The sequence below is a fragment of the Triturus cristatus genome, chromosome 7, assembly GCF_964204655.1.
Source record: "Triturus cristatus chromosome 7, aTriCri1.1, whole genome shotgun sequence".
Taxonomy (NCBI): domain Eukaryota; kingdom Metazoa; phylum Chordata; class Amphibia; order Caudata; family Salamandridae; genus Triturus; species Triturus cristatus.
Window position 1 is genome coordinate 1555731666 of NC_140590.1, and position 24751 is coordinate 1555756416.

The 24751-nt window shown below is 43.3% G+C and overlaps 1 protein-coding gene across 1 annotated transcript in view; it reads left to right on the plus strand.

The window, feature by feature from the left end:
- The window catches only part of CDH22 (cadherin 22), a 1590820-nt gene extending 1582647 nt beyond the window's left edge, over positions 1–8173 (plus strand). Inside the window, exon 12 of the mRNA XM_085619354.1 lies at positions 5017–8173. Coding sequence (XP_085475480.1) covers positions 5017–5558 — 542 coding nt within the window. The 3' untranslated portion in view covers positions 5559–8173. The remainder of the gene's footprint in view (positions 1–5016) is intronic.
- The last annotated feature ends 16578 nt before the right edge of the window (positions 8174–24751 follow it).

A 24751-nucleotide genomic window follows, 5' to 3' on the forward strand; every position in this document is an offset into this window, starting at 1 on the left:
GCTTAAGCACTTCATGATAATGCATGTGTTTTCCAGCACTTTTCCTTGTGTGCTTCCCCCCACTAAATATCCATGTCCTTTCTGGCACGCTGCTTTGCCGTCTCCCTCATGTTGCAAGCTCTCTCTCACATGTTTCTCCTTCCTCCAAATTTCCCCACGCCCAAGGCTCCATCTTAGTTTCTCGCTTGTGTGCTTCCCCTACTTCCCATGTTGCTCTCCCCATGTGCTCCCACCACCGCTCCTCCATTTCCCTCCTATCACTGTCTGTTTTTCTACAAATATTTTATTTTTTTATTTATTTATTTTGCAAACGAGGACCAGGCAACAAATTGCTTTCAGCAGCATGCTGCCACTTCTGTTTCATTTGTTTTATTTACCAATCCATCCAGGTAATGGTTCCTGCACCTTTTTTTAGGCAGGCGTGACTAGTGAAGCAAGCACGCGCACACGTCATCATGGATGTGCTAGCCTACAGTTTGACACAGTCACAGTGGTCGCATCCTCACACCTTATTATTTTTTTGGGGGGGGGTTTGGTTTCAATTTTGTTTGGCCATCCTGCACAGTATCTACAAAAGGCACTAACAAAGCCAATAGGTCCTATTTCTCAGTCTCTCTCCCACATGCACTTCATTTATCATTCCTTCTTCCTTTACCACCGCCCCTCTTTTTTTATACACTAGGGGCATATTTACATTGGCATTGTGCCACAGGAACGTCACTTTTAACAATGTTCCTGTGGCGCAATCCCTGCCTCATATATATAAAGTGGTGTTAAGCCACTTTTTGTGGTTTAACGCCATTTTGTAAATATGGTACCCTTTCAATAATTAGGTATCTGTGTGAATGAGGCGTGCTGTGGGTGTTGCTGTGGGCGTTCCACTGTAACACCCATTGCTTTTTGAAGCTGCCCCAGATTTACAGGGAGGGGTACATATGTGGCAGCGCCAAAAATGAAGGCCATTCAAGAGCAGGTGTTGGAATGGTGCATGAGGAGAAATGCTTTTATTTCTCCTCGTTTTTACTTTTTCTCTGTGTGCTGCATTCTGCAGCACATATAGAAAGAGCAGAAATCCATTAATGATTGTTTATGTGCAGGAAGGTGTCCCTCCCGCCACATAAATTAATCATTGAATAGTGACGATTTGCTACTTCTGTGTGTGCTTCACAATGCAGCACACTTAGAAGTAACAAATAGCCATTAATGATTGCTTATCTGCAGGAAGGTATACCTTCCTGCACATAAACAATCGTTCTGTGCAACTTAGGCAACCTTGCACTATGAGCAAGGCAGCCTGCGTTGGCGCTAGGCAGGTAAACCCAGCGCCAGCGCTAGGGAAAACGCAAGGTTGCACCATATTGTAGTAAATACGGCGCATCCCTGTGTTTTGAAAATTGGAGCACGGCTCTGGCAAATTTGGCGCAGTTCCGCGCTACTAGTAAGTATGCCCCTTGCTCTTCTCTCGATTTTTTGTAATTGCTTTCCTTCCCTGGCTGTATCCCCTTAACTCTTACCCACCTTCCCCCCTTTCATTATCTTATTTTGTTGCTGGATTTATTCACTTGTTTTCCTTATTTCCTGATCCCTTCCATTCTTTCCGAGGTACATGTATTTCCCTCCATTTCCAAAGATCTCGATTTTGTTTCATCTGCGTCACGGCTCCACTCACCCTCCCGCCCACCCCCGTTCGTTTGGACTCCACCTCGTGAACTCTCATTTCCACTGTGGCACTTCACTTCTGTTGCATTTTCGGAGGCAGTGCAAACATGTCGCTGCCTAATTGCCCACAAATGTGCCGATCACAGCTCAGTGCACTGCAGGCTGGGCCTCCGAAAGCGGGGAGCATCTGTCTCCTGCTCCCAGTCTGATCGCCATCTGCTCCCCCAACCCCCAGTCTCTCCTCTGCCGAGCTGTTCCCCCTAGTCCTAGTCTTGTGGAGTGGGAGTGCGTGATAGAAAAAGATAAACACACACAGCTTTGAGTAAAATCCACTATTTCAGACCGCCTGTATTTTAATTCCTCTGGTTATTGATGGAACAATATTCAACGGTTCCAGGAAATGCAATGGTGCCATTTGAGCAGAATGACACATTTCCGCACAAATACAAATTAAGTTTTGATGCACGACATAAGTGTTTTAAATTAAATATTGCATCCTGTGTCACCAACAAACACAACACATTATTGTCACTATTTAATTTTTTGGTTTAGGAGTATGGACAAAAAACTTCGGGCCTCATTTATAAAAATTGTCGATGCAACACTTTTCATTGTGCCCTTCTTGCAACACCAAGGATGCGCTGTATTTAAACCACGGCGCTCCATGTCGAAAGAATTGAACAGATACATCTGGAATCCTGACGTATCTGTTGGCTCAGTAATGACACATTGCCGTGGTGTGTCAGAGAACTGACGCAACTCCAGCAATGGTGTCACTACACATGGGCGAGTCACATGTAAAAAGCCCTGCGTCACTCCTTATGCCTGTTTGAAGGAGGTGCAAAGATTTGACGCAGTCAAGTCGTAGTGGTGGCGCTGGGAAATCCCATAGATTTCACTGCGCCACTTCTACAAGGCTTTTTTTTATGTGGGAACGCCCACCCTGCATACATTATACCTGACGCAGATATAATGTTGCGCAGGGGTTTACAAAGTGACACGTCTGCCTAGAAGCGTCACTTTTTAACTAATGCGCAGTATGGCGCATTGATGTCAGTGCCGCAGCGTTACAAAAATTGACTCAACGTAAGCCCTTCATAAATAAGGCTCCTCATGATATCACACACATCACACACCCAGACACACAAACATTCACTGTCACACACATCACGGATTTGGGTTTACAGAAAGCAATGGTATAAAACCCATATATCACAGGGAACTGTGAAACATGGAAAATAGTTAATGCTTCCCCGTGAAATATAGGTTTCAGCACCTTAATGAGAGCCCCCAAACCACTCTGGAGGGTGTTACTATTGTAAGAAACACTGGGATAAGCAGCATTGATGACCAAATAAAATGGCAAGTTTTTCTAAATAATGCAACAAAAGGGAAAGATTATGGGGCACATTCTCTAATAGTATAATTACCATCGATTTGAGCCTGAGATTTTTTTTTTGTGAAATCTGCAAATTATTTGGCAAATTATGTGAAAAATTACGTACATCCATAATTATACGGTAAACATTACAGTCACAGAATTGCCTGCACCACTGTCCATTGTTTTAACAACAATATCTTAATGTGAAAGTAAGCAATCCAAGTCATTGGAATTCCAATCAATGCCCAGCCCATTGTAAGGTGCACTTGCAAATAAACAGCTTTTTGAAGTTAATTATCCCAAAATAAATATAATACCAAAAATAAATGTTATACCTTCCTTGTTTATATCGCATAAATAACAAAGATAGACTGTTTTAATAACCCATGATCAAGGTCCGGTGGGACCGAAACGCATTGGGGATTTGTTTGTTAGTGCACCAATAAAATCTACTCACGAGTGCGGCCGGTGTGTTACATGAAGTTACATTGTTTGGGAGACAGCAATATATATATATATGTGTGTGTGTGTGTTTGTGTGTATCTGTATGTATATATATATGTGTGTGTATATACATGTGTGTATATATATATATATTCTTGTCATTGAAGTGAAAGCAACTGTGACTTAACACATGTAATTTAGAGCAATTGCACTAATTAACATACATTCATACTTTTACACACACATGGTGGCTATGCCAACAGTAATTACGCATCCAATATTTTCAATTGTTAGGGATATAGTTTCATGAACAATAATTTTCAATGTGAAGTAGAGGTGCTGTTGTGGTTCTCAACACTCAGACACCTGGGGTGTCTGAACCTGCCTAAGACAACGTCCTTGGTGAAAACTTAACAAAAAGTAAGCACCGAAGCACACATAAGAAGTCCATTATTTGAAGTTTTTATAAAAAATCTATCAATTCTACAAAGTCCATAAAGTTATTTTTTCTTGTGCATTATACATTCCATTTGTTGGTTTTCACAGTATCTGGTGTGTCCAGATGTGACATAAGACAGATGTAATTAGTCATGATTTTGGGTCTATCACACAAAGCACAATGCACGTGTAGCTCAGAGACCACTTGTGGCACATGCACCATCTGCACTTACTTTGCTTTTCATCTTTCAGCTACATCACCAAGTGATGAGCATTGCTTGAATATTTGTGTCTTATCACATTTTAAAATATACTGCACAATTTCCAGAGTGCTTTGTATCGGAACACCCACTTTTTCACGTTTTATATCTCTTCACCTCGTCACTGCTCAGGTGAGGTTCCCACATAATAATAACATCTTTACAGTTCTTCTGACATGATTATATACACTGATGTGTACACATATTCCCTGCAGCCTTGAAAAAGTCCATCGGACGAAACATGTGTCGGCTGCATCTGTCTTTATGTCACATCTGGACACACCAGATACTGTGAAAGCCAAGAAATTAAATACATAATGCACAATAAGAATTAACTTTATGGACTTTGCAGTATTGAATGATTTTTTTGAAAAACTTCAACTAAATGAACTTCTTATGTGTGCTTTGGTACATATTTTTTGTTATGCATTCATACAATTATTACTAAAGTGCAAATGTCAAATTCAAGATTATTCACACAGTCCGAGAAAAGTGACATAAGATGCTTCACAGATTTCACTTAGAAATCACTTGACAGAGAGACACAACTCTCCTAGCAGTCCCAATCTCTTTCAAGTGTGATTTCACCTTTGTGCACAAAGTTAACCCCATACATCCATGGACAGATGCTGTAGCATAACCATATATGCAAATGCACAAAATATAAAATGCTATTTATAGCCATTCCATTTTCTCTACCTCGGCTGTTTCCCTCTTTTTTGCTGGTCTGCTATGCATATCTGACTCTCATTCTTCTTGTTGCGTACATAAATATCTGCTTCTTATGCTGTGTCTAGTAGTAACTTCTCCCATTTGTCCCATATTTCTCTGCAGTGCTGATTCTCCTGATCCTCTCTCTCAAGCGCCACCACAAAGGCAACCTCAGCTTGGAGGACGATGAGGATATGAGGGACAACGTCATCAAGTACAATGACGAGGGTGGAGGAGAGCAGGACACCGAGGCCTATGATATGTCCGCCTTGCGGAGCCTCTATGACTTCAACGAGATCAAAGGAAGTGATGGAGGGGGAGGGTCTGCTGTAGAAAGTGGCGGAAATGGAGGTGTTGCCCCTGAACTCCACTCCCTTCCCCAGTGGTTCCAGAATCCTGACCTTGACTTTTCTATGTTCAGGGAGTACATCAGCAAGAAGGTAGGGCAGGCTGATGAGGATCTCTCTGTGCCACCCTATGACTCTTTCCAAACCTACGCCTTTGAGGGCTCCACCTCACCTGCTGAATCTTTGAGCTCCATCAATTCTTGCTCAACCAGCTCAGAGCAGGACTTCTCATACCTCAGCTCCTGGGGTCCACGGTTTCGGCCACTGGCAGTGCTGTACACTGGGCACAGGGGGCAGGAGGACACTGAAGCTTCCTAGCCCACATGAAGTCACCCCCTTTGCCCAAAGTGGACACAAAGCCAAGAAGTGACAAAGAATTTCAGCTGAAATGGTCCCTTCTCACTTTTGGAATTTTCAGGGTTTTCCTGGTCTTGATTTCAGTGCTGGGCTCATGTCTGAAAAGACAGTCTCAAAGACCACACCTTAAAGGACTCAAGCCCATAACGAGGAAAGTGCGAGGGAGTCAAATAATGAAAAACATAGATCGGAAAGGACATGTGGGCAGGTGGGCTGTCCTAGGAATGAAAGCTGGATTCATAAAGAGATAACTCAATGATGAAGAAGGAAAGAGATGTCTGCTCAAAGCAGTGAAGAGTAGGAGGAGAAATAATGAAATCAAGCTAACAAGGAAGGGGAAGGAAACTGTAGAGTGGGAACATGTGTGAGAATTGGAGGAGGGCCAAATGTTATCGGTATCTAAACCACATAGACAAGGTGTAGAAGTGGAAAGAACACATTGGAAGCTTACAAGTGAGGAGGAAACTTAAAAAATAGATAAGACTTGAAGGGAAAAAGAAAAAAGAAAGGTGTGGCACAAGAGCAGTTGGGAAGTAAGCCCCAAATCAAAAGGTGGAGTGTGAGTATAAAGAGGAAGGAGAAGTTGGAGGTACAGTGAAAAAGAAGAGGAATAAAAGCAAAGGATAGAAATGTAAAGAGGAGAGAAGAGAAATCGAGGCTGAGTAAGGGAAAATACTTCCCATGAGAAGTGAGGTGAAACGGGTAATGGGAGAGTAGTCAGAAGAGTGATATGTCTTTTATGCATTTGTCCTCCATTGCTGTTCTTTCCCCACCTCTGAGCTCTTCCCTCTTGTATTAGAGCGATATCATCCATGTAAAAGGAACATTTCTATACATTTTAACTTATCAATTTTTCCTGCTATCCCACCCAACTTTGCCTGGACCTTCCTTGCTTTGTTTCTATGAGATCAAGTGGCGGAAACATCAAGCAGATTCCACCACATTCAATTGTGTGTTTCTGTACCCCAAGACTAAAAACATTTAAAAGAAAGCACCCTGTGATGACGTGATGGCAAAGGAAATGATTGATATAAAATTGCATTGAGGTGCCCCTTGAATTTGTTTTTGTATTTTGTTGCTGGGGTTCAGGTGATTGAAGACCGCAACCTAGCCACCTGCCTCACATTCATTAATTGTCTACAGCTAATGTTTCTTCCAACTACCCTGTTGATGGTGACCAGCGAGCTCAAAGTTACAGTCATAGACTTGGTGTGTCAATCTCTAGGGCTTGTGTTTGAGCCAACAAGTGGCTTTATGAGGCATTGGTGTGTGGAGCTGCGGATTGGTAAAAAGGACCCCCCCCCTTGTGTGAAGTCATACGTTCAAACTCAGAGTGATACAGTGTTGTTATCGCAGTCCTTCTTTGTGACGTGTCAGATGGAAAGAAAGTGATGCCGTGGAGTTCTAGCCAGCTTTGCCCCTCAAGAATAACTCTCTTGCTCTAGTTAGAGGCTTCAGCACTCCACATTACAGTGCCATCTTAACCTTCCATCATCTCCTGGTTCTGCCAGACAAAAGTTTTTACAGGGATCCCCCCACTCCTTAATTCATCCTAGGAGCTCTTAGCACCACAATCCATCTTCATGGTTTCTTCACAACTTAGTATCAACAAGACCTCTTTTGTAGGACAGCCTGTTACAGGTAATGCATACTAACTAACCCATCTTCGTATATGTATATTGTGGTGTAAGGAGGAAAAGATTGATACCGTCAGCCAGCCATCCCCAGGGTACACAGCTGGAGAATTTAACAGTTTGAGCTGAGGACCAGGAATTCTGCTATAATGATAGCAGGTCTCGGTCACTGTAGTGCTCGCCACTGGCCATCTGCGACTCTGGTCATCAGTGTCGGTGACTGGTGCATCTCTGAACCGAGTGCTAGGGACTCGCCTTCAAACAAGAACAGGTTATTTAGTGTCAATACCCCTAACCAGCATATTGAGTAGCTGTCTCTATGCATAGATGGGTTTATAACTAACGCATTTGGCACACAGGCCATCATATGTGATTGAGAAAACACATATGTACAATATGAAAAACACTCAAACTCACAGTTTCACTAACCTTTTGTAAGGGTTAGGACATTTAGAAGAGCACTGAAGGTAGGGTAAATGAAGGCAGCAGACTTCAACTGAGTGACACCAGGACCCCCTTGTAACTTAGGGTAGTGTAAATCAATATATATTATCTGAACCTATCAATAGGACTCTTTTGAGACTTAAGGTGTGGCTTAAGATTACAGCTTGCATGGTCTAGAACAAAGCAGCAGGGCTGCAAATGGTAGTTTTGATGACTGACATGGAGCTGAACTCAGCACCAGGACTCCCTTGTGACTTAAGATATGGCCAATAACTGAAGCAGACCTTTAAGGCTGCTGATGAGTACCTGGTGTCTAGCACCAAGGAACATTAAGTCTGGCTGAGAAGAAACAATGGCTTGCCATGCAAGACTGTAGCTCACACCATTAGAAGGAATCAGTGGATTTATCATCCACCATCTCCAGTTGCTTTCACTCTACTGCCTAAATGAAATCTATCTATCTATCTATCTATCTATCTATCTATCTATCTATCTATCTATCTATCTATCTATCTATCTATCTATCTATCTATCTATCTATCTATCTATCTATCTATCTATCTATCTATCTATCTATCTATCTATCTATCTATCTATCTATCTATCTATCTATCTATCTATCTATCTATCTATCTATCTATCTATCTATCTATCTATCTATCTATCTATCTATCTATCTATCTATCTATCTATCTATCTATCTATCTATCTATCTATCTATCTATCTATCTATCTATCTATCTATCTATCTATCTATCTATCTATCTATCTATCTATCTATCTATCTATCTATCTATCTATCTATCTATCTATCTATCTATCTATCTATCTATCTATCTATCTATCTATCTATCTATCTATCTATCTATCTATCTATCTATCTATCTATCTATCTATCTATCTATCTATCTATCTATCTATCTATCTATCTATCTATCTATCTATCTATCTATCTATCTATCTATCTATCTATCTATCTATCTATCTATCTATCTATCTATCTATCTATCTATCTATCTATCTATCTATCTATCTATCTATCTATCTATCTATCTATCTATCTATCTATCTATCTATCTATCTATCTATCTATCTATCTATCTATCTATCTATCTATCTATCTATCTATCTATCTATCTATCTATCTATCTATCTATCTATCTATCTATCTATCTATCTATCTATCTATCTATCTATCTATCTATCTATCTATCTATCTATCTATCTATCTATCTATCTATCTATCTATCTATCTATCTATCTATCTATCTATCTATCTATCTATCTATCTATCTATCTATCTATCTATCTATCTATCTATCTATCTATCTATCTATCTATCTATCTATCTATCTATCTATCTATCTATCTATCTATCTATCTATCTATCTATCTATCTATCTATCTATCTATCTATCTATCTATCTATCTATCTATCTATCTATCTATCTATCTATCTATCTATCTATCTATCTATCTATCTATCTATCTATCTATCTATCTATCTATCTATCTATCTATCTATCTATCTATCTATCTATCTATCTATCTATCTATCTATCTATCTATCTATCTATCTATCTATCTATCTATCTATCTATCTATCTATCTATCTATCTATCTATCTATCTATCTATCTATCTATCTATCTATCTATCTATCTATCTATCTATCTATCTATCTATCTATCTATCTATCTATCTATCTATCTATCTATCTATCTATCTATCTATCTACATTCAACCTTTCAGCAAGGACTCATACTCCTATTAGGGTATGAAAAGTCTTCAAAGAAGAATAAGATTGGCCCACAACGCACATCTAGATATCACGTTCCATAGGGTAAAACTTTTACTGTAGGAGCTAATATTTAGTGTAGATGATGAATGGTGACATTTGTAGGCTAAGAGGAAAATTATTTCTGATATAATATTTTATACATAAAGCCTGCTGCTTGAAACCAGATTATTTTATGAATAGGTAGCCGGTACAGAGATGTGCCTTGCTTCTCACAACTCAAATGTCTTCATGCTCTTGGTGAAAGGGCGGAATGCCATACTTACCGTGAAGTTAGCCAGTGAAGGAAGTGGGCTGACCCACTGTCCCATGCTGTATTCTGTAGTGGGTGGAAGAAACTTTTGAATGGCACAGTAACAGACCAGTGAATAAAGAGGGCTAGCTGAAAGCCATTATCACTAAGTAGCTTCTACCGATCTTTTTAGTAGAATCAAAAGATCTTAGCTAATGCCAGCCCTGAATGTAGTATTTGAGATTATAGAGATTTAGGCTGTCAAATGGGGATCTGCATCTAACATTACTCCTAGATTTCTCTCTGTTAAGGAAGGATGGGCACTCTCTCACTTGAACAGAATGCTGATTCTGACAAGTTTGTGCGTTTCTTTGTCAGAAAGATCTTGGTCTATCATGGGTTTACACCATGCAGTTCACCTTCATTCACCACTAGGTGAACTGTAATGCCAGATGGAATGCTGAAGCCTTCAGCCTTTTAATCCTGCTGATGTTCTACATTAATGGGCTATCGGCAGCATACCTGAACACGGTAATGAACTTCTCACCTATGGGATAGTCTGATGATGGATATAAATACACCCAAATGGAAGAATTGAAACATATCAAACAAAAAGAGACCAAACCATTCTTGATATTTTCCACCACTCTCCATCTCAACCAATCACCGCAGAAAGATGTGATGGTCAACTATGTCAAGGGCTGTATCACATCCTGAAGATAGGTTAAGCAAAATTGGTACCTGATACTGCCACTGTCCATATTTGTTTGCAGATCTTTCACTGTGGAATAAGTGCACCTTCTATTCCAAGACCTGAGTGAAATCCGGTGACTTGCAGGTGAACAAGGTAGTAAGTTGTAACAAATTCCTGGTAACAGACTTTTTCTAAGAGTTTGGCTGGAAAAAGCAACATGGAAATTTGCTCGAAATTCACAGGATCGTCAGATTTCAAGGATAGTTTGAGAAGGCATCAAGCAACAGTGATTTAGAGGCAGGATGGTAAAACAAAGTATGATCTGAGGTTGGGCGCTGGTATCAGACATAGGGATGGATTGTGTAACAAGTGCATTGAAGACTGATGTTTGTCTCACACTGTCACTATGTCCCTCAAGTGAAGAGTGAACGTTGATTCATATCCTTTCGATATTTATTTATTTATTAATTTATTTTTCGCAAGGCCTATCAAGGTTCAACAGATTAAAAATGTTCCTGTCATCTCCTTGTGTCTGTCATTTATTGTCTTCTTTTCAGTGGAATAAAGGAAGCTTAGATATGGACATCATGCTGCAGTGTTATTCTGTCATGGCACATGGTGTGGGGCATGATAAGTCTACCAACTTTGTGAAGAAGAAGCTAAACACTATTTAATTTATTGCATGGCTTTATAGAATAATATACACACAGAGCAGATCCAGGTTGCATTTTTTTAATCCGTGTTGGATATGAACATTTACTGTGTGTATGGCTTGGATTGCCAAGGGGCATAGCAAATTATTCCTTGCATATCACTCTGCATCTTTTCACTCTATCAGTCATCTAACATTCATCAGTCTGAATATTATGCAACTGTCTATGACATTTTGCCTGCCAGTTATCTATTATTTACGTATCTATCATGCTTCTTTGTGCTATCATATATCTTTAGCTAGGATTTATATGTCACAGCTACCCATCCTTCTATCTTCCGTAATTCTATCAAAGCTCCGTCGCCCATATATTGTCCATCTGTCTCTTTTCTGTTTGTTCTCTGTATCTGTTTTTCTAACCACTAATCAATATTCCCATCACCCTATCACTTTCTTCTCTGTCTATCCTTGTCCCAGCCAATCTCTCCCCACTACTAGGCAAGCTCTCCTCATATCTATACAGGCAATTAAAACAAGCACTGACAAAGCCAATAGATCTGCTTGTTATTATGGGTAGTGATCGGTAACAGTGTGCTTACTTTGGGGTTATTTACTAATGTCTTGGCTGGGTATGCTTGCATTACAAAGCACTAAGTCAATATGTTTACCATTAAACAAGTCCTATGGGTAGATCACAAAACAGGGTGGTGCCGTGTGAGCGCCAATGAAAGTCTTGACGTATAGATCTCCGCCTTTTCTAAGTGTGTCTATGCTACCCTACAAAGAAATCCCATACCAAAGCGATGGCTTAGGCTACAACAGTGTATAAAAATGGGAGTAGAGAGCGCTTTGCTGAGCGTTAATAGTGTTAACTGCATTAAACTGTGGGATTATATTGAATTATAAGTAACGAACGTAAAATGTATACACAGCATACTATTGCAGGGAGGCACTTTTTATAAAGGGACAGTATTTTCTTTGCATATTTAAGAATGCTTATTTGTGTGCAAGTATATAACTTGTGAATAAAAACGTTGTAAATACAACAGTGTGTTACTATGGCATGAAAGTGAAACCAATTTATGCATGAGGATGATTCATTTCTAAACTCTTCCCTCTGTCCATCCTATATCTTATTCATCCAACCAACAGATTCATCTGTCTTCCCCTCCCCCTATTGCCAATAACAATGTATAATTTCCTCTATTATTCCACCATTAAACCAGCTTTGGGTTTCGGGTAGCGTACTACTTGCCAAAAAGTGCTATAACACCTCTTCAGGGGTAGTAAGCGCTATATAAATACAATTGCGGTTGCAATAAGCAGCACTGTTTCTGTAGGAAAGACTAAAGCTTTCAAACAGCACTACTTCCAAAACTAAGATAGAGTGAACCACCAATTAAAATTGTGTAATTTCAGTAAACTCATCAAAGATCACAAGCTGACTGAATTACAAGCTAAATGCCAGGTCAGCTAATCTGCAGTCAAATAAAAGGATTACCTGTCCCTCAACACCAAATACATTTTTTTTTTTTTTTTAATTATGAGAAATGTCACTGACATACACAGCCAATCGCCTACAACCCTGGGGCCGGCAGTGTTTATATATAAGACTCATCACACGGCTATTTTGCCCACATCCCGGAGGCCGGGCAGCGTGATTCTTAAGTGTCGCAATTCTGGATGTAATACTAGGCGAGACTGCCGTGCTTCAGCGTCTTCGATGTATATTAAAAATAATATATTTTTTTAAATAACAACCAAACCAAGAGGTATCAGTTCAGCCAATCGCTGTCAGGACTTTTATTTGCTGCGCAACAACCCGATGATGGAGTTCTGTACTTGTCACTTCGGCCTGCTCCGCAGTGGGAGCAGTTCGCTGAAGCTCTCAGACTGCATGCAGCAGTAGAGGACATTGTGTGACCACTGTGTAACCAGCACATTGCTACTCTGCGTTTTGCCATCAGCAGGCCTAAGTCCATCAGTCTACGAGCTGCCTTCGGGAGTTTTTTAGAGTAGCCCAGCAGCGCCACCGCTGGGTCAGGAGGGATCTCCAACTCAGCTATAGCACTGATCTCACAGAATATGTTTTCCCAGAATCGGAAAACACCTGGGCAGCCCCACGCTACATGTATGAAATCCGCTGTAGTGGAACGGTATCTGTCGCAGGTTGCGTCCTCTCTCAGGCCATACCTGTGTAGTCTCTCTGTTGTGTAGTATACTCTATTAATATATTTGAAATGTATCAGACTGTGTTTTTCGTATAAAGATATACGTTTCGTGTTAGTGCAACAGTAGGTCCACATGGCATCGTCAATTGCTATGTCCAAGTCACGTTGCCAGGCCAGCCTTGTCTTAGTATACTGGTTAGCTCTCTGGGACATTGCCAATTTAAAAATATTGGAGACAAGTTTGCGGGGGGGATTTAGTTTTGATGAGGTACGATAGTTCGTGCACCTCAGGGGGTTCATTAAAGTCGTCCCCCAACTGTTGGCTGAGTGCACTGTGCACTCTGAGGAACTGAAAGCGTTGGAGTAACGTGGGTGCTTTTGCAGAGTTCGTAACTTCATCCCATGTTTTGGCAACCCCTTCTACAAACAGGTCTCCCACTTTGTGAATACCCAGCGCTTGCAATGCTCCAACGACCGCCCCCCGTCCCTGCAGGGGGACAGCCAGACCGCCCAGTCTATTTACATCGCCAGGGAATATAACAGTGCCCCTGCTTGTTGTTGTAGTAAGCTGTGCCAGGCATACCGGGTCGAGTTTAATGAGTCCAAGAATCCTGTTCTGCGATCTGCCAGTTCAAATATGACGGCAGAGAGGGGGAGTGGGTCAGCAAACAACCTCTCAAGCCTAAGGTATGGAATGTTATCTGCACCATGGATCCAACTATGTGCTTGCGCACCCTGTGCCGCTCTGTAATACTGCTCTAGATCAGGTGCACCCAGTCCCCCCAGGTGGTATGGTAAAGTGAGTACCCGCCATTGGACACATGCTTGTTTGCCCACCCAAGCTAACCTCACTAATGATTTGTTTAGCCGGGCAAAGAAGGAGCGTGGTAGTACTATTGGTATGTTTGTAAATAGGAAGAGGAATTTAGGGAGCACTAAGATCTTCATGATGGAGACCCACCCGATCAACGAGAGCGGTAGCCCAATCCATGTTTGGACGTCATCCTCTAACTTGGCCACCGCAGTCCCATAATTCTCTCGAAAAATAATTTCCGAAACAGCGTGCAATCTGATGCCAAGGTACCTGACTGAGTCGTCGGACCACCCCAGCGGGTACTCCATCTCAAACTGCAAAGTGGACGGAGTAAGCGAGAAGGCTAAGGATTTGGTCCAATTGACCTTCAACCCAGAGAGTGCACCATAGTGTACCACCTCACGCAAGACCGGGGCAAGATTGTTTTCGGGATCTCTCACATAAAGGAGGGTATCATCCGCGTACGTTGACAACACTATTTCGTAGGTAGGAAAACTCACCCCTCTATGACCGTGGTATTCCCTAAGCGCACATGCAATGGGCTCAGCAACCAGTGCATATAGCAACGGTGACAGGTACGTCTGGCGATGGGAATGGGGTCAGTGGGTTCCCCAGCCTAATGTGCGCAATGGGGGCATTATATAACACCCCTATTAGTTGTAAAAAGACAGGGCTGAGTCCCATTCTTGTCAGCACTTGCCACATAAAAGGCCACTCGACCGAGTCGAAAGCCTTCTCCATATCCAAGAAGACCGTGATAGCTTACGTGTCGTGTCGCACATGTTGTATTGTGCAAAAGACTGTACGTAGATTATAAGTGAGGCTTCCATCAGGCACAAATCCTGCCTGTTCCAGGGCAACCAGTTCCGGGGTCAGGAGTGCCAGTCGAGTCGCCAAAATTTTCGCGAACAGTTTAGCGTCCACATTCAACAAGGAAAGCAGTCTATACGATCCACATTCCTCCCCTGGTTTACCTGGTTTGGGGAAAGCAACTAAAATAGCTTCCCCCATCGTTTGCGGCATCTGTCCCGTAACACACATGTCATCAAATAACTCCGAAAGGTGGGGGAGTAATAAATCTATGAAGGTCTTATAAAAGTTCACTGTGAGGCCATCCGTCCCTGGGGCGCTATTCGCCTTCATTCCTGACAGTGCTTCTAATATCTCATCTTTTTCAATGGGGAGTGAAAGGAACTCTCTGCATGAGTTAGATAGAAAGGGCATCTTGATATGTTCCAAGTAATCTAATATTTCCCTATCCATATCCGATAGGCGTGAGGCGTACAGGCCCGAATAGTATTGTTTGAATCTATTGGCAATATCTACTTCGTCAGTTAGTAGGTCACCCTCTTCCGATCGGATTACTGTGAATAAAGTCTTGTCACGTTTGGCTTTCAGCAAGTTAGCCAGTACTGATCCCGGCCTATCTCCCTCTCCGTACACACGCGCTGTAGCATATTTCCCCAGACATTTCACTTCACTGTCCGCTGCCTCCTGATACTCCTTCAATACTTGCTTCATTACGTCTGCGGTCTCCCCACCTTCCCCGGTCACCTGACAGGTCTCCAATTCACACAGTTTGTGCTCCAAAGTCGACAGTCTCTGGCGAATGTCGCGAAGTACCCCTGAGTGTTTAGCCATGGCCTCCCCCCTAATGTATACTTTGAAAGCCTCCCATACCGTCTGAAAACTATTTACTGACCCAATATTAGTAGCAAAAAATGTTTCTATAGCTTCAGCTATCGTTTCTTTGAAGAGAGGGTCTAACAGTGAGTAAGGGGGAAATCGACATGTAAATGGAGGGATTGTCTTCTTGGGGGTGGACAAGACCAGAAGGAGTGGAGAGTGGTCCGACAGGGTGCGCGGTAGGACCTGACATGCACGGATCTGGGAGATAAGTGATGTCGATGCGAGCCAAATAGTCTATTCGAGTGTGAAGATTATAATAGGTAGAGTAGTGTGTGAAACCACCATCCAGCGGGTGGAGTTCCCTCCATACATCGGTGAGGTCCTCACTGATCAGTACTCTTTCTATAGCTCTAACTGCCAACGCCGGTCTCCTAGCCGGGCCCCCTGATCTATCTAAGCTCGGGTTCCTGACAAGATTGAAGTCCCCGCCCCCAAAGCATATGTGTCTCCCCACATCCGTTCACTGTGTTAGTCAATGTAGCAAAAAACTCCGGCCAGTCGTAGTTAGGGCCGTATACGTTAACCAGTAGGAGATCCAGTCCTCTTCCCTGACATCTGGAGATCACAACCCTGCCACCTGCATCTGCCTTCTGTAGTCGCAATGTGTATTCAGATCTGGGGCTCACCCATGTCATTACTCCTCTAGCGTGAGATGTGAAACCTGCAGCGTTGATATTACCCTCAAGGCCCCTGGAGTGCATATTTGGACTCTGCAGGGGGAGATGCGTCTCCTGTAACAGGGCAACATCTATATTATGTCTGTTTAGATAGTTCAGCACTTTGCGCAGTTTGCGATGGTCATTCAGACCCCTCACATTCCACGATAGCGTTCTGAGGGAGTCTATTGGTCTCTGGTCAGTGGCCCCCAATCGTAACTATCCCGTCTGTCATGTTTCTCATAGTGTCCTGAGTCCTGTGGCTGAAATTTGTACTGTACCTCATGAAACAACATATCTGACCTCCGCAACTTCGAAAACAAAAACAGAGTCCCAATCCTACCCTCCCCTCCCCCCACCCACAGCAGACCACCCACAACTCGGTTGCGCACCATCCCTAGTAGGGGCCTCCCACACCACCCCCTCCCTCCCCCAACTGAGTTAGCAGTAGTGGTGTTTGCCAATTGCGGGCAGAGGCTGCTCAGTGTACAACTAATAAAAAAACACTGTTGACAGCTTACACCTGTCCCGACGTTCCCCAGCTGACAGCTAGCGATACACCCTTCACCAAACCGCTTGTCGTAGCTTTACTTGCCATGATACCACAACGCATCCTATTGCCTTAACCGTACCAGTAACGTGCATTGCCCAGGACAGCTCTCATGACCAATGCTGTGGCTGCTATAAAGTCTCTAGATTCCCTATACTTGTCTATTTACCCAGCCGGAGTGAGCAGCCACTACACAGCAGTATACATTGATGTTTCCATAGGCATCTGTCTCAGCACAACCATATGTTCAATCCTGTCACTTTCCCCTTCCTCCCTCCACCCCCCCACCCCTCAGAATACTTATCGACAGTTCACAATCAGTCGGGACTCAGTCCTGTTCTTCCAGCGATCCCCCAGCCGCTTCATTCAGGAGCTGCCGTTCTGGACTCTGTCGTTGTTCCTTGTTCCAGTCTTTAATCGCCTTTTGCAGCGCCTTCGGTCCCACGAAAAGATGTGAACGACCCTGTCTGTTCACCCGTAGCTTAGCTGGGTACAGCATTGCATAGTTCAGACCCAGTTCCCTTAACTGTTTTTTCATGAGGACACATTGTCAACGAGCCTCTTGCACTCGAGCAGTGAAATCCGGGTACAGAGAAACATTTGACTCTTCATATGTCAGTGACTGTTTGTCCCTCGCCATTCGCAGAGCCGCATCTCTGTCCCGGTAATCTAACAATTTTGCTAAGATTGGGTGGGGCGGGGCACCCGGTGGGGGTCTGGGCCCTAAGGAGCGGTGTGCCCATTCCACCACAAACATATTCGAAAACACCTCTGCACCGACAAGCTCGACCAGCAGCTTCTCCACGAAAAGTTCCATGTTGCCCATTTGTGTCGTCTCCGGCAGGCCCGCTATCCGCAAATTACAGCATCTCGAGCGGGCCTCCAAGTCTTCCGCCTTGTCCACTCTGCCAGAATTTTGGGGGGTACACTGTTCTGCCTCCTAGGTGTGCTGTTGACGGTAATTATATTGCCACCTGCACTGGAGATCCACTCACCGCAGCAACCATAGCCCGGTCAGACCTGCACCGTCAGACCCCATGTCAGATGACCAGCTGTACTCGGAGGCGCGACTCCCAGCAGGGCGTTTGACCAGTGATCGCCGTCAGCGTCAATACCACCACTCTCCGTAAGGCCGCCGTACCCGTTTCTTGCATAAGCCCTTGTGTTGGATGAAGCACGTGTTTCTTCTATCTGAACGTAGCACTGCTACCTCTCTTGGCCGCTGTTCTCTGCTCGTGCTGCTTGTATGTCAACCTCCTCTGGAATAATGCAGCCTCAGCTGTGCTGTGTTGAGAGTTCCACTGCCCAGCCGCAGATTGCAGCAGTCCAGCTGTCTCCGACACTACATCCCTCAGGGCAATGTCCTTTAGTTCACCGCTCCAAATGTTGGCCTTCACTTCGCACAGTGGTGCCTCAGGGGGCCCTTTCAGTGCGTACCCCTGTGGCAGTTGGTGCTCGCGTTCCCCCTGGTAGGCCACAAAATGGTGGCGCCGCGCGCCCTCCAGGTTCTGCCCATGCAATCTGGGCTGGGGATTGACGTCTTCTCCCCTCACTAACCTCTCACTCGTAGGCACCTCCGTTACTCCTCTCTCCCGCTGCAGACAGCCTCGGTGGTTCTGATTGCGGTCCCAGTCACCTCACTCACGCCAGGGGGAGGTAGGGGCATGTAGGCTCCCCTCGGTGTTCTTCCTCTGATGTAGCAGCTCTCTCATTCGTACTGTGGGGGCAGTCTCAGACTCCTCCCTGATTGGGCTGCAGCTTCGCCGGTGTCCCTGCGGGGACACGCAAAGACCGATCGAGTCTGGTCCCCGAAGTGGGGGGGGGCGGCTCGTCTTCACAGCTCACCTCCGCACGTACGGCGACACAGCACCGCCTCGTGCACACTCCAGCTCAGGGAGCCGCGCCCCAGCACTTCGCCCGCTCATCAGCCTCGTATCTTCGGACAGGGGGTGTCCAGGGAGATCAGAGTCTTATCTCCGGGATGCGGCGGCCTTCCGACAAACGAATGTCGGTGGGTGCCCGGATAATTGCAGGATTGTTGGTCGGCGTGGAGGAGCTCAAGACTCAGGGCAGCCATTTTCGTCACGACCCAAGCTCTGCCCCCCTCAACACCAAATACTAGTGCAACCAAAATGGAAAAATTGAACATCCACAAAATACCATGGCCTTTAATAGACAGCCCATCCAAAAATGTGGCCTGACGGCTAGGGCGGTCGACCTTGGAGCTTGGGAACCAGGTTCGAGTCTCCGCAGGGACGCTCAACATGCTGTGATTATGGGCAAATCACTTAATGTCCCCCTGCTAAACAAAATGAATGTGTCTGTCTGTAACACAACTGGTGCTCATGTCAAGTGCTCTGATACCCTCGGGTCTAGTTGGCACTATACAAACCTCCACCAAAAAAAAGAAATGGCATATGTCTCTTTATTTCTTCTGCTTTTTTGTGACAGATTGATGACATGAGATCTCCAGATTAAAGCTGCCCATAGCCAGACCTAAAGTTGGACTTCCTGTGATACTTTTTACCCCACACAGGAACATATCCCACACTGAAACCAACTTTCTGTTATATTGTAATACTTCCCCCATAATAAAGGTTCATAGAAAAGGTGGTTGCATGCCCGCTTTTGGTGAGGAACGCCAACTTTCAAGCTTGGAAAATTCAGAGCAGAATTCAGACTAATGCCCCAAAGTAAAGACATTACCACTTTTCATCGAATATTATCAACGAAGGATAAACATCTCCTAAAGAGATTTAACAATCTCATAAGCATTCAACTGTACACATGACTCATCGGTGTGATGCAGTATCTCTAATCACACATCTAACACTACACAAAAAAAATGGAACTAACCAGCTAGTAGGTCTCCCATTAGCAGAGGCCTCCCAAGCTAGGTATCGCACATGTATATCTGTCTAAGAATGGGTACTCATGAAAGAGAGATGTTTATTGGCCTCGATACAGCCCTTTAGCCCCCTCCTGCAAACCCACAATCCACCATGTTGGACTTACAGAAGGCATATTTCCTATTCTTCTGATAGCACATCTCAACAACCTATCCAGACGCCTCTTTTTATGGTAACCTCAGAAACGTGGAAAGTCATCCCCAGACTAATGTATGTGCTGTGAAGCCATGTGGGGAAGGAAACTGGCATTGCATCCCTGCTGCTCATCAGTGAGGGTGGAAATGGATAGTGACTACAAATATCTCACCACCCATTTCATTTAGGTGACTCATGCCATTCTATATGAAAAAACAAGAGTAGGCAGGAATGCTCATACTGTGACTGGTTTCTATGACTTGATGGTACTGAACAGTCAAAATGGAAGGCAGTAAATGGACACACACATTCCTTGTCTAAAGGAATAATTGAGTAGTGTTTGTGTAGAAATAGAATTGTAATCCATAAGAGCAGGTCAGGACTTTCACCAGTGTCACGTAGATGTTAAATAATGTAGAACTAAGGCCTGAGCATTTAGGGACATCACATTGAATATCATTAAAAAGGCGAATTGAAAAGAGGTAAAAGAGACAGCGTGAGTGCGCATGTCAAAGAAGAGGAAAGCCATCTTAATGTCAGGTCTTTTACCCCAAAACTGGCAAGACGATCAAGTGGGATGGAAAGAATAACAGATCCTGCCATAATACTGTTATGCTGCCCTATCACAGACTGGAGCCTTAAATAGAAAAATGTATATATTATTGAACCATGGGTGTTGTTTGTAGCTAAATATTTACGACTGTGTTTTACACAGTGCTTCTCTTTGTCAATCTCCACTTATCCATCCCAGTGTCTGTCTGTGCAGATCTTGTAGTCTGTCTATCTCAATAGCATTGGAAAGGGTCAATTGTTATTAATCTATCTGATTCCAAAACAATTTTCTCAAAGTAATTGCCTTTCCAGTTTCCTTTAGATTGCTGCAGATAATCTGATAAAATTGAAGATAAATCACCTATGGGTGGTGTTATCCCCAAGAATGTATGAAGAAAGTACCTCTAAGTAATCAGGATTGACAGCAAATCAAATAGCATAATCAATTAAATAAGCCTTATTGAGACAGAGTACACATTTGAAATCATGGAGGGTTAGTGAATGTTTTAGAGTTCATTGCAAAAGGCAAAAAATATGATTGATTAAGCGATATAGGAAATTAGCATAAAGTTACCCAAATGCAGCATTGAGTCTGATAAAATATTTTACATCCTTGGCATGAGACAGACGAACTAAGAATCAGGAGATTGGTTCAACCTCACCTCCAGAATGAGCCCCTTTTTATAAGAAAATACACAGTGAAAACCACACAGACAGCATGAGATGATCACAATGTTACATAGGTTCAACGAATCATAGTACAGATATAATTCATTACCTATCACCATTTTAAGGACTATCCCTCAATAAATAAATACTCTCCTTTAAACCTATTGTCAGTGGATGTTACAGTACAAATCTAGTTACACTCAATCCAATTACAGACTCATGGGATGAACTGACCTACTAAGAACAGTCAGGAAGATCCTTGAACAGTTACATTTTGATGACAAGCCTTCTACTAGAGTTTGCTTAGAATACCACATATAAACACCACATACAAAAGCTTTTTATGTGTGAGCATTTTGCTATGTGTGGAAACAATGAGAAATGAAAACATGGACATGTAGAATACAAGATGGTGCCAGGAATAGGTTGGGCCTTGTTTAGCCAATGCCAGAAACCAAAGTTTTGCAAAGTGCAGTGTTTTTGTTTTTAGTGCAAATCTTTCATGTTACTGAGCAAACATTATTTATTAATCAGAAATATCTCCTACAGGATCCTTCACAATACATATGATCCTTTTTGTCGGACTATGTGGGTTTTTGTCTACAGGATGAATAGAAGCTTATTCTTATTCTCTTTAACACTACAGGTTCCTGCGGGAAAAGCCAACATGGCCGCATTATCACACAATACAATTGTTTTGCTCTTCAAACGCATCTTTTGCCTGCCATGAGGCTAGAGAACATTTTATCAGTATGGCTTTTGCAAAAGCTCTCACAAATTGAAAACTGGGGAAATCTGCTATTGATTGTGTTTTCAAATGGTTAGTTTATCCACAGATTAACATGTTTGGACCCCAAATGAATCCCAAATATTTCTTCTGCACAGTGCCACCAGCCCCACAGAAGGATGCGTTGCACGCTAGAATTAAAAGGTGGGCTACCTTCAGTAGATGCTGGAATGAACCAGACATCATGTTTTCCCTTTACTCAGTGCCTTTCTTACACTCATGTTTTGATTAAAACTGCTTAACTACTGTACAACTTCATCTAAATTTTGTTCAAAAGGTGCCTGTTAGCAGTTGTGGCCGGTGCAGGTAAGCGCGGTGGGGCGGTGGAGCAGGGCATGACAGGGTGGGGGGGGGGGGGGGTGTCAACAGACGATGGAATACGTTTTATTTATTTATTTAAATTGACCTATTCCTTTGTCTGTCGACTTCCCCCATCCCCTGCTGCCCCCGCCCCCTCCGCCACACCTCAACGTGCTCAACTGCACCGGACGCCGCTGCCTGTTGCACCCGCAAACAGGGCCTGTTAGGCTTTTCTTGATACTCTACCTCCACATGAACTTTTTTCTTTCTCCGCCATCAAATTTCAGCTTGGGCATCTGGCTGCCAACAAAGCAGGAATCTACTATCAGAAGCTTTTAGCTGTAGTGTAGAATTTTCAAGTGAGCCTAGAAAGCATTCATTTTTTTAGTAAATACTGTTTAAGTTGAGCCAGTTTTATTAGTGTCTGCATGTCTTTCAATTGTGCATATAGTAGGATTATGTTTGCTTTTGAAAATTGCTTATACCTGCCAATTTCCCGAACTCACCAAGGCCAAAACCTATATTAATATTTAACAATTTCTAGAGCATTAGCATTTATATACTATAGGCATCCTGGCATTTGAATTTCTTGGTCATAATATTTATTTTGGCCATTTGAACGTGGGTGCGAAACTTGAAATCCTAAACTGTGGCTCACTCCCAGATTCCTTGCATTGCTTTATTTTATCCCCACCTGAGTGATATGGTTTGTAATGCTTATGCTGTAAGCACTGATTCACAAAGGCCAGACATATTGGCAATATGGATATGTTATGCAAAAACCTTTGATGTCTTCTCATATAGGATACTTCATCAAACCTGCAGTCTTTATTAAGAAATCCTTGTATAGCTTGCTCCAAGAAAAACGCCTTGGGACATGTTTATGGAACATTGTGGCACAGGGCAGCTCAGCAAGTCACCTTGCTTTCAGGGCTGGCCTGGGAACGCAAAACAGTCCTAGCAATTAAGTCTGACCGGCCCGAGATGGGGGGGCTGGTGGGAAACTATGCTGCTGGGTTTGGTACAGGGGGCCGATAATGCAGCAGTGCTGCAAAACCGATCACCTGTACCAGAAGCGGCCCCCACCGGTCCAAAACCGGCCCCCACCCTTCCGGCCCAGCGGAAAAATGCCTGGTGCCCGCTACGGCCAGTCCGGCCCTGCTTGCTTGGCTGCCCTGCTTCAGAGGAAGCTTAGCGTCAATACAGGCACCCTTGCACTATGGTGCATTGCTTGCAGGGTTGTTTTTGTGCAGGAAGGGATGCCTTTCTGGATAAAAACAATCCTTAGAGGCATATCGCTCGAGGAATTGATGAGAAGAAATAAAGATATTTCTCCTTGTTTTGCCTCTCATGGGGAGGCATATCTTTTTGGCCCATTCCCAGGTTTACTAGGTTTGGCAAGTCTGCAAATACTTCAAAAACCATGGGAGTTGCGTGGGAACACCCACGCAATGCCTGTGGAACACCTCCCTAGTGTAGATTAATGCAATGCAGCGATTTGTGCTGCGTTGCATTACTCCAGATTTATGAAGCCATTTAAAGCCACGCAAAGTGGCTTTGCTTGGCATCATAAATGTGACTGTGAGGTTTGCGTCACCCATGTAGCACGTTGCATGGTGCAAGTATCACACAAACCTTTCATAAATATGCTCCCTAGTTGCTAGCAGATAATTGTGCCGGATATGTTTTGGGGTACAGTCAATGCTGGACAGGTCTTTTATTCTACCCTCGCATTTTCCCAGCGGGCAGAGGCACTTGGAGGCTGGTTTTGAAAGCCCAGGGCGTTCCTGGTGCCCATGTAATTTTTTCTGGTTAAATGCGGCAAGCAAAGGGAGGCTTTGAGCAAGAGAGACTCTACAGCAAAAACAATCAGAGCAAGGGAGAGTATATGAATGGAAAGGGAGAATTAGCACGAGAAGATGAACGGAGTGGGGCTGGTTGGAACATTTTTGCCAAGGCTGTTTTTGATTTGCCAGTCCAGCCTTGTATATATTATTGGATACTGTACCTGTGCAATGCTTCCTGGCACCCACACTTGGAATTTGTTAAAACCACAGCAACCAAATTGTATTTCACCAAATAGAAGCCTGGCTATCTTTTGAATAAATGAAATCCTACATTTTTGTAGTCTCATATCTCCCAAGAAGTTTGTCTGACAATGTTATATCAGAGGATTTGGGGCGTATCAGCTGCACCCCAGGTACTGCTTCTGATTTATGAGCCTGGGTGACAAGATTGCCAGATACCACCTTGAAGGGCCATTTACCTATAAGAGTATGGTACCCAGCTGCAAACTCTACCATCAGTTCAAGAAGTATTTTCTAGGGCCTGATAACTGAGCTTCCCTTCCATTGGTATACCACAGGGACTGCTCCTGACAATACAGAGTAATGAGACACTGTCTTGAAATTATCTGCTTTTTTTTTTAGGAAATTCCTCAAATCCTCTCATCATCATTTGTTTGCTTTC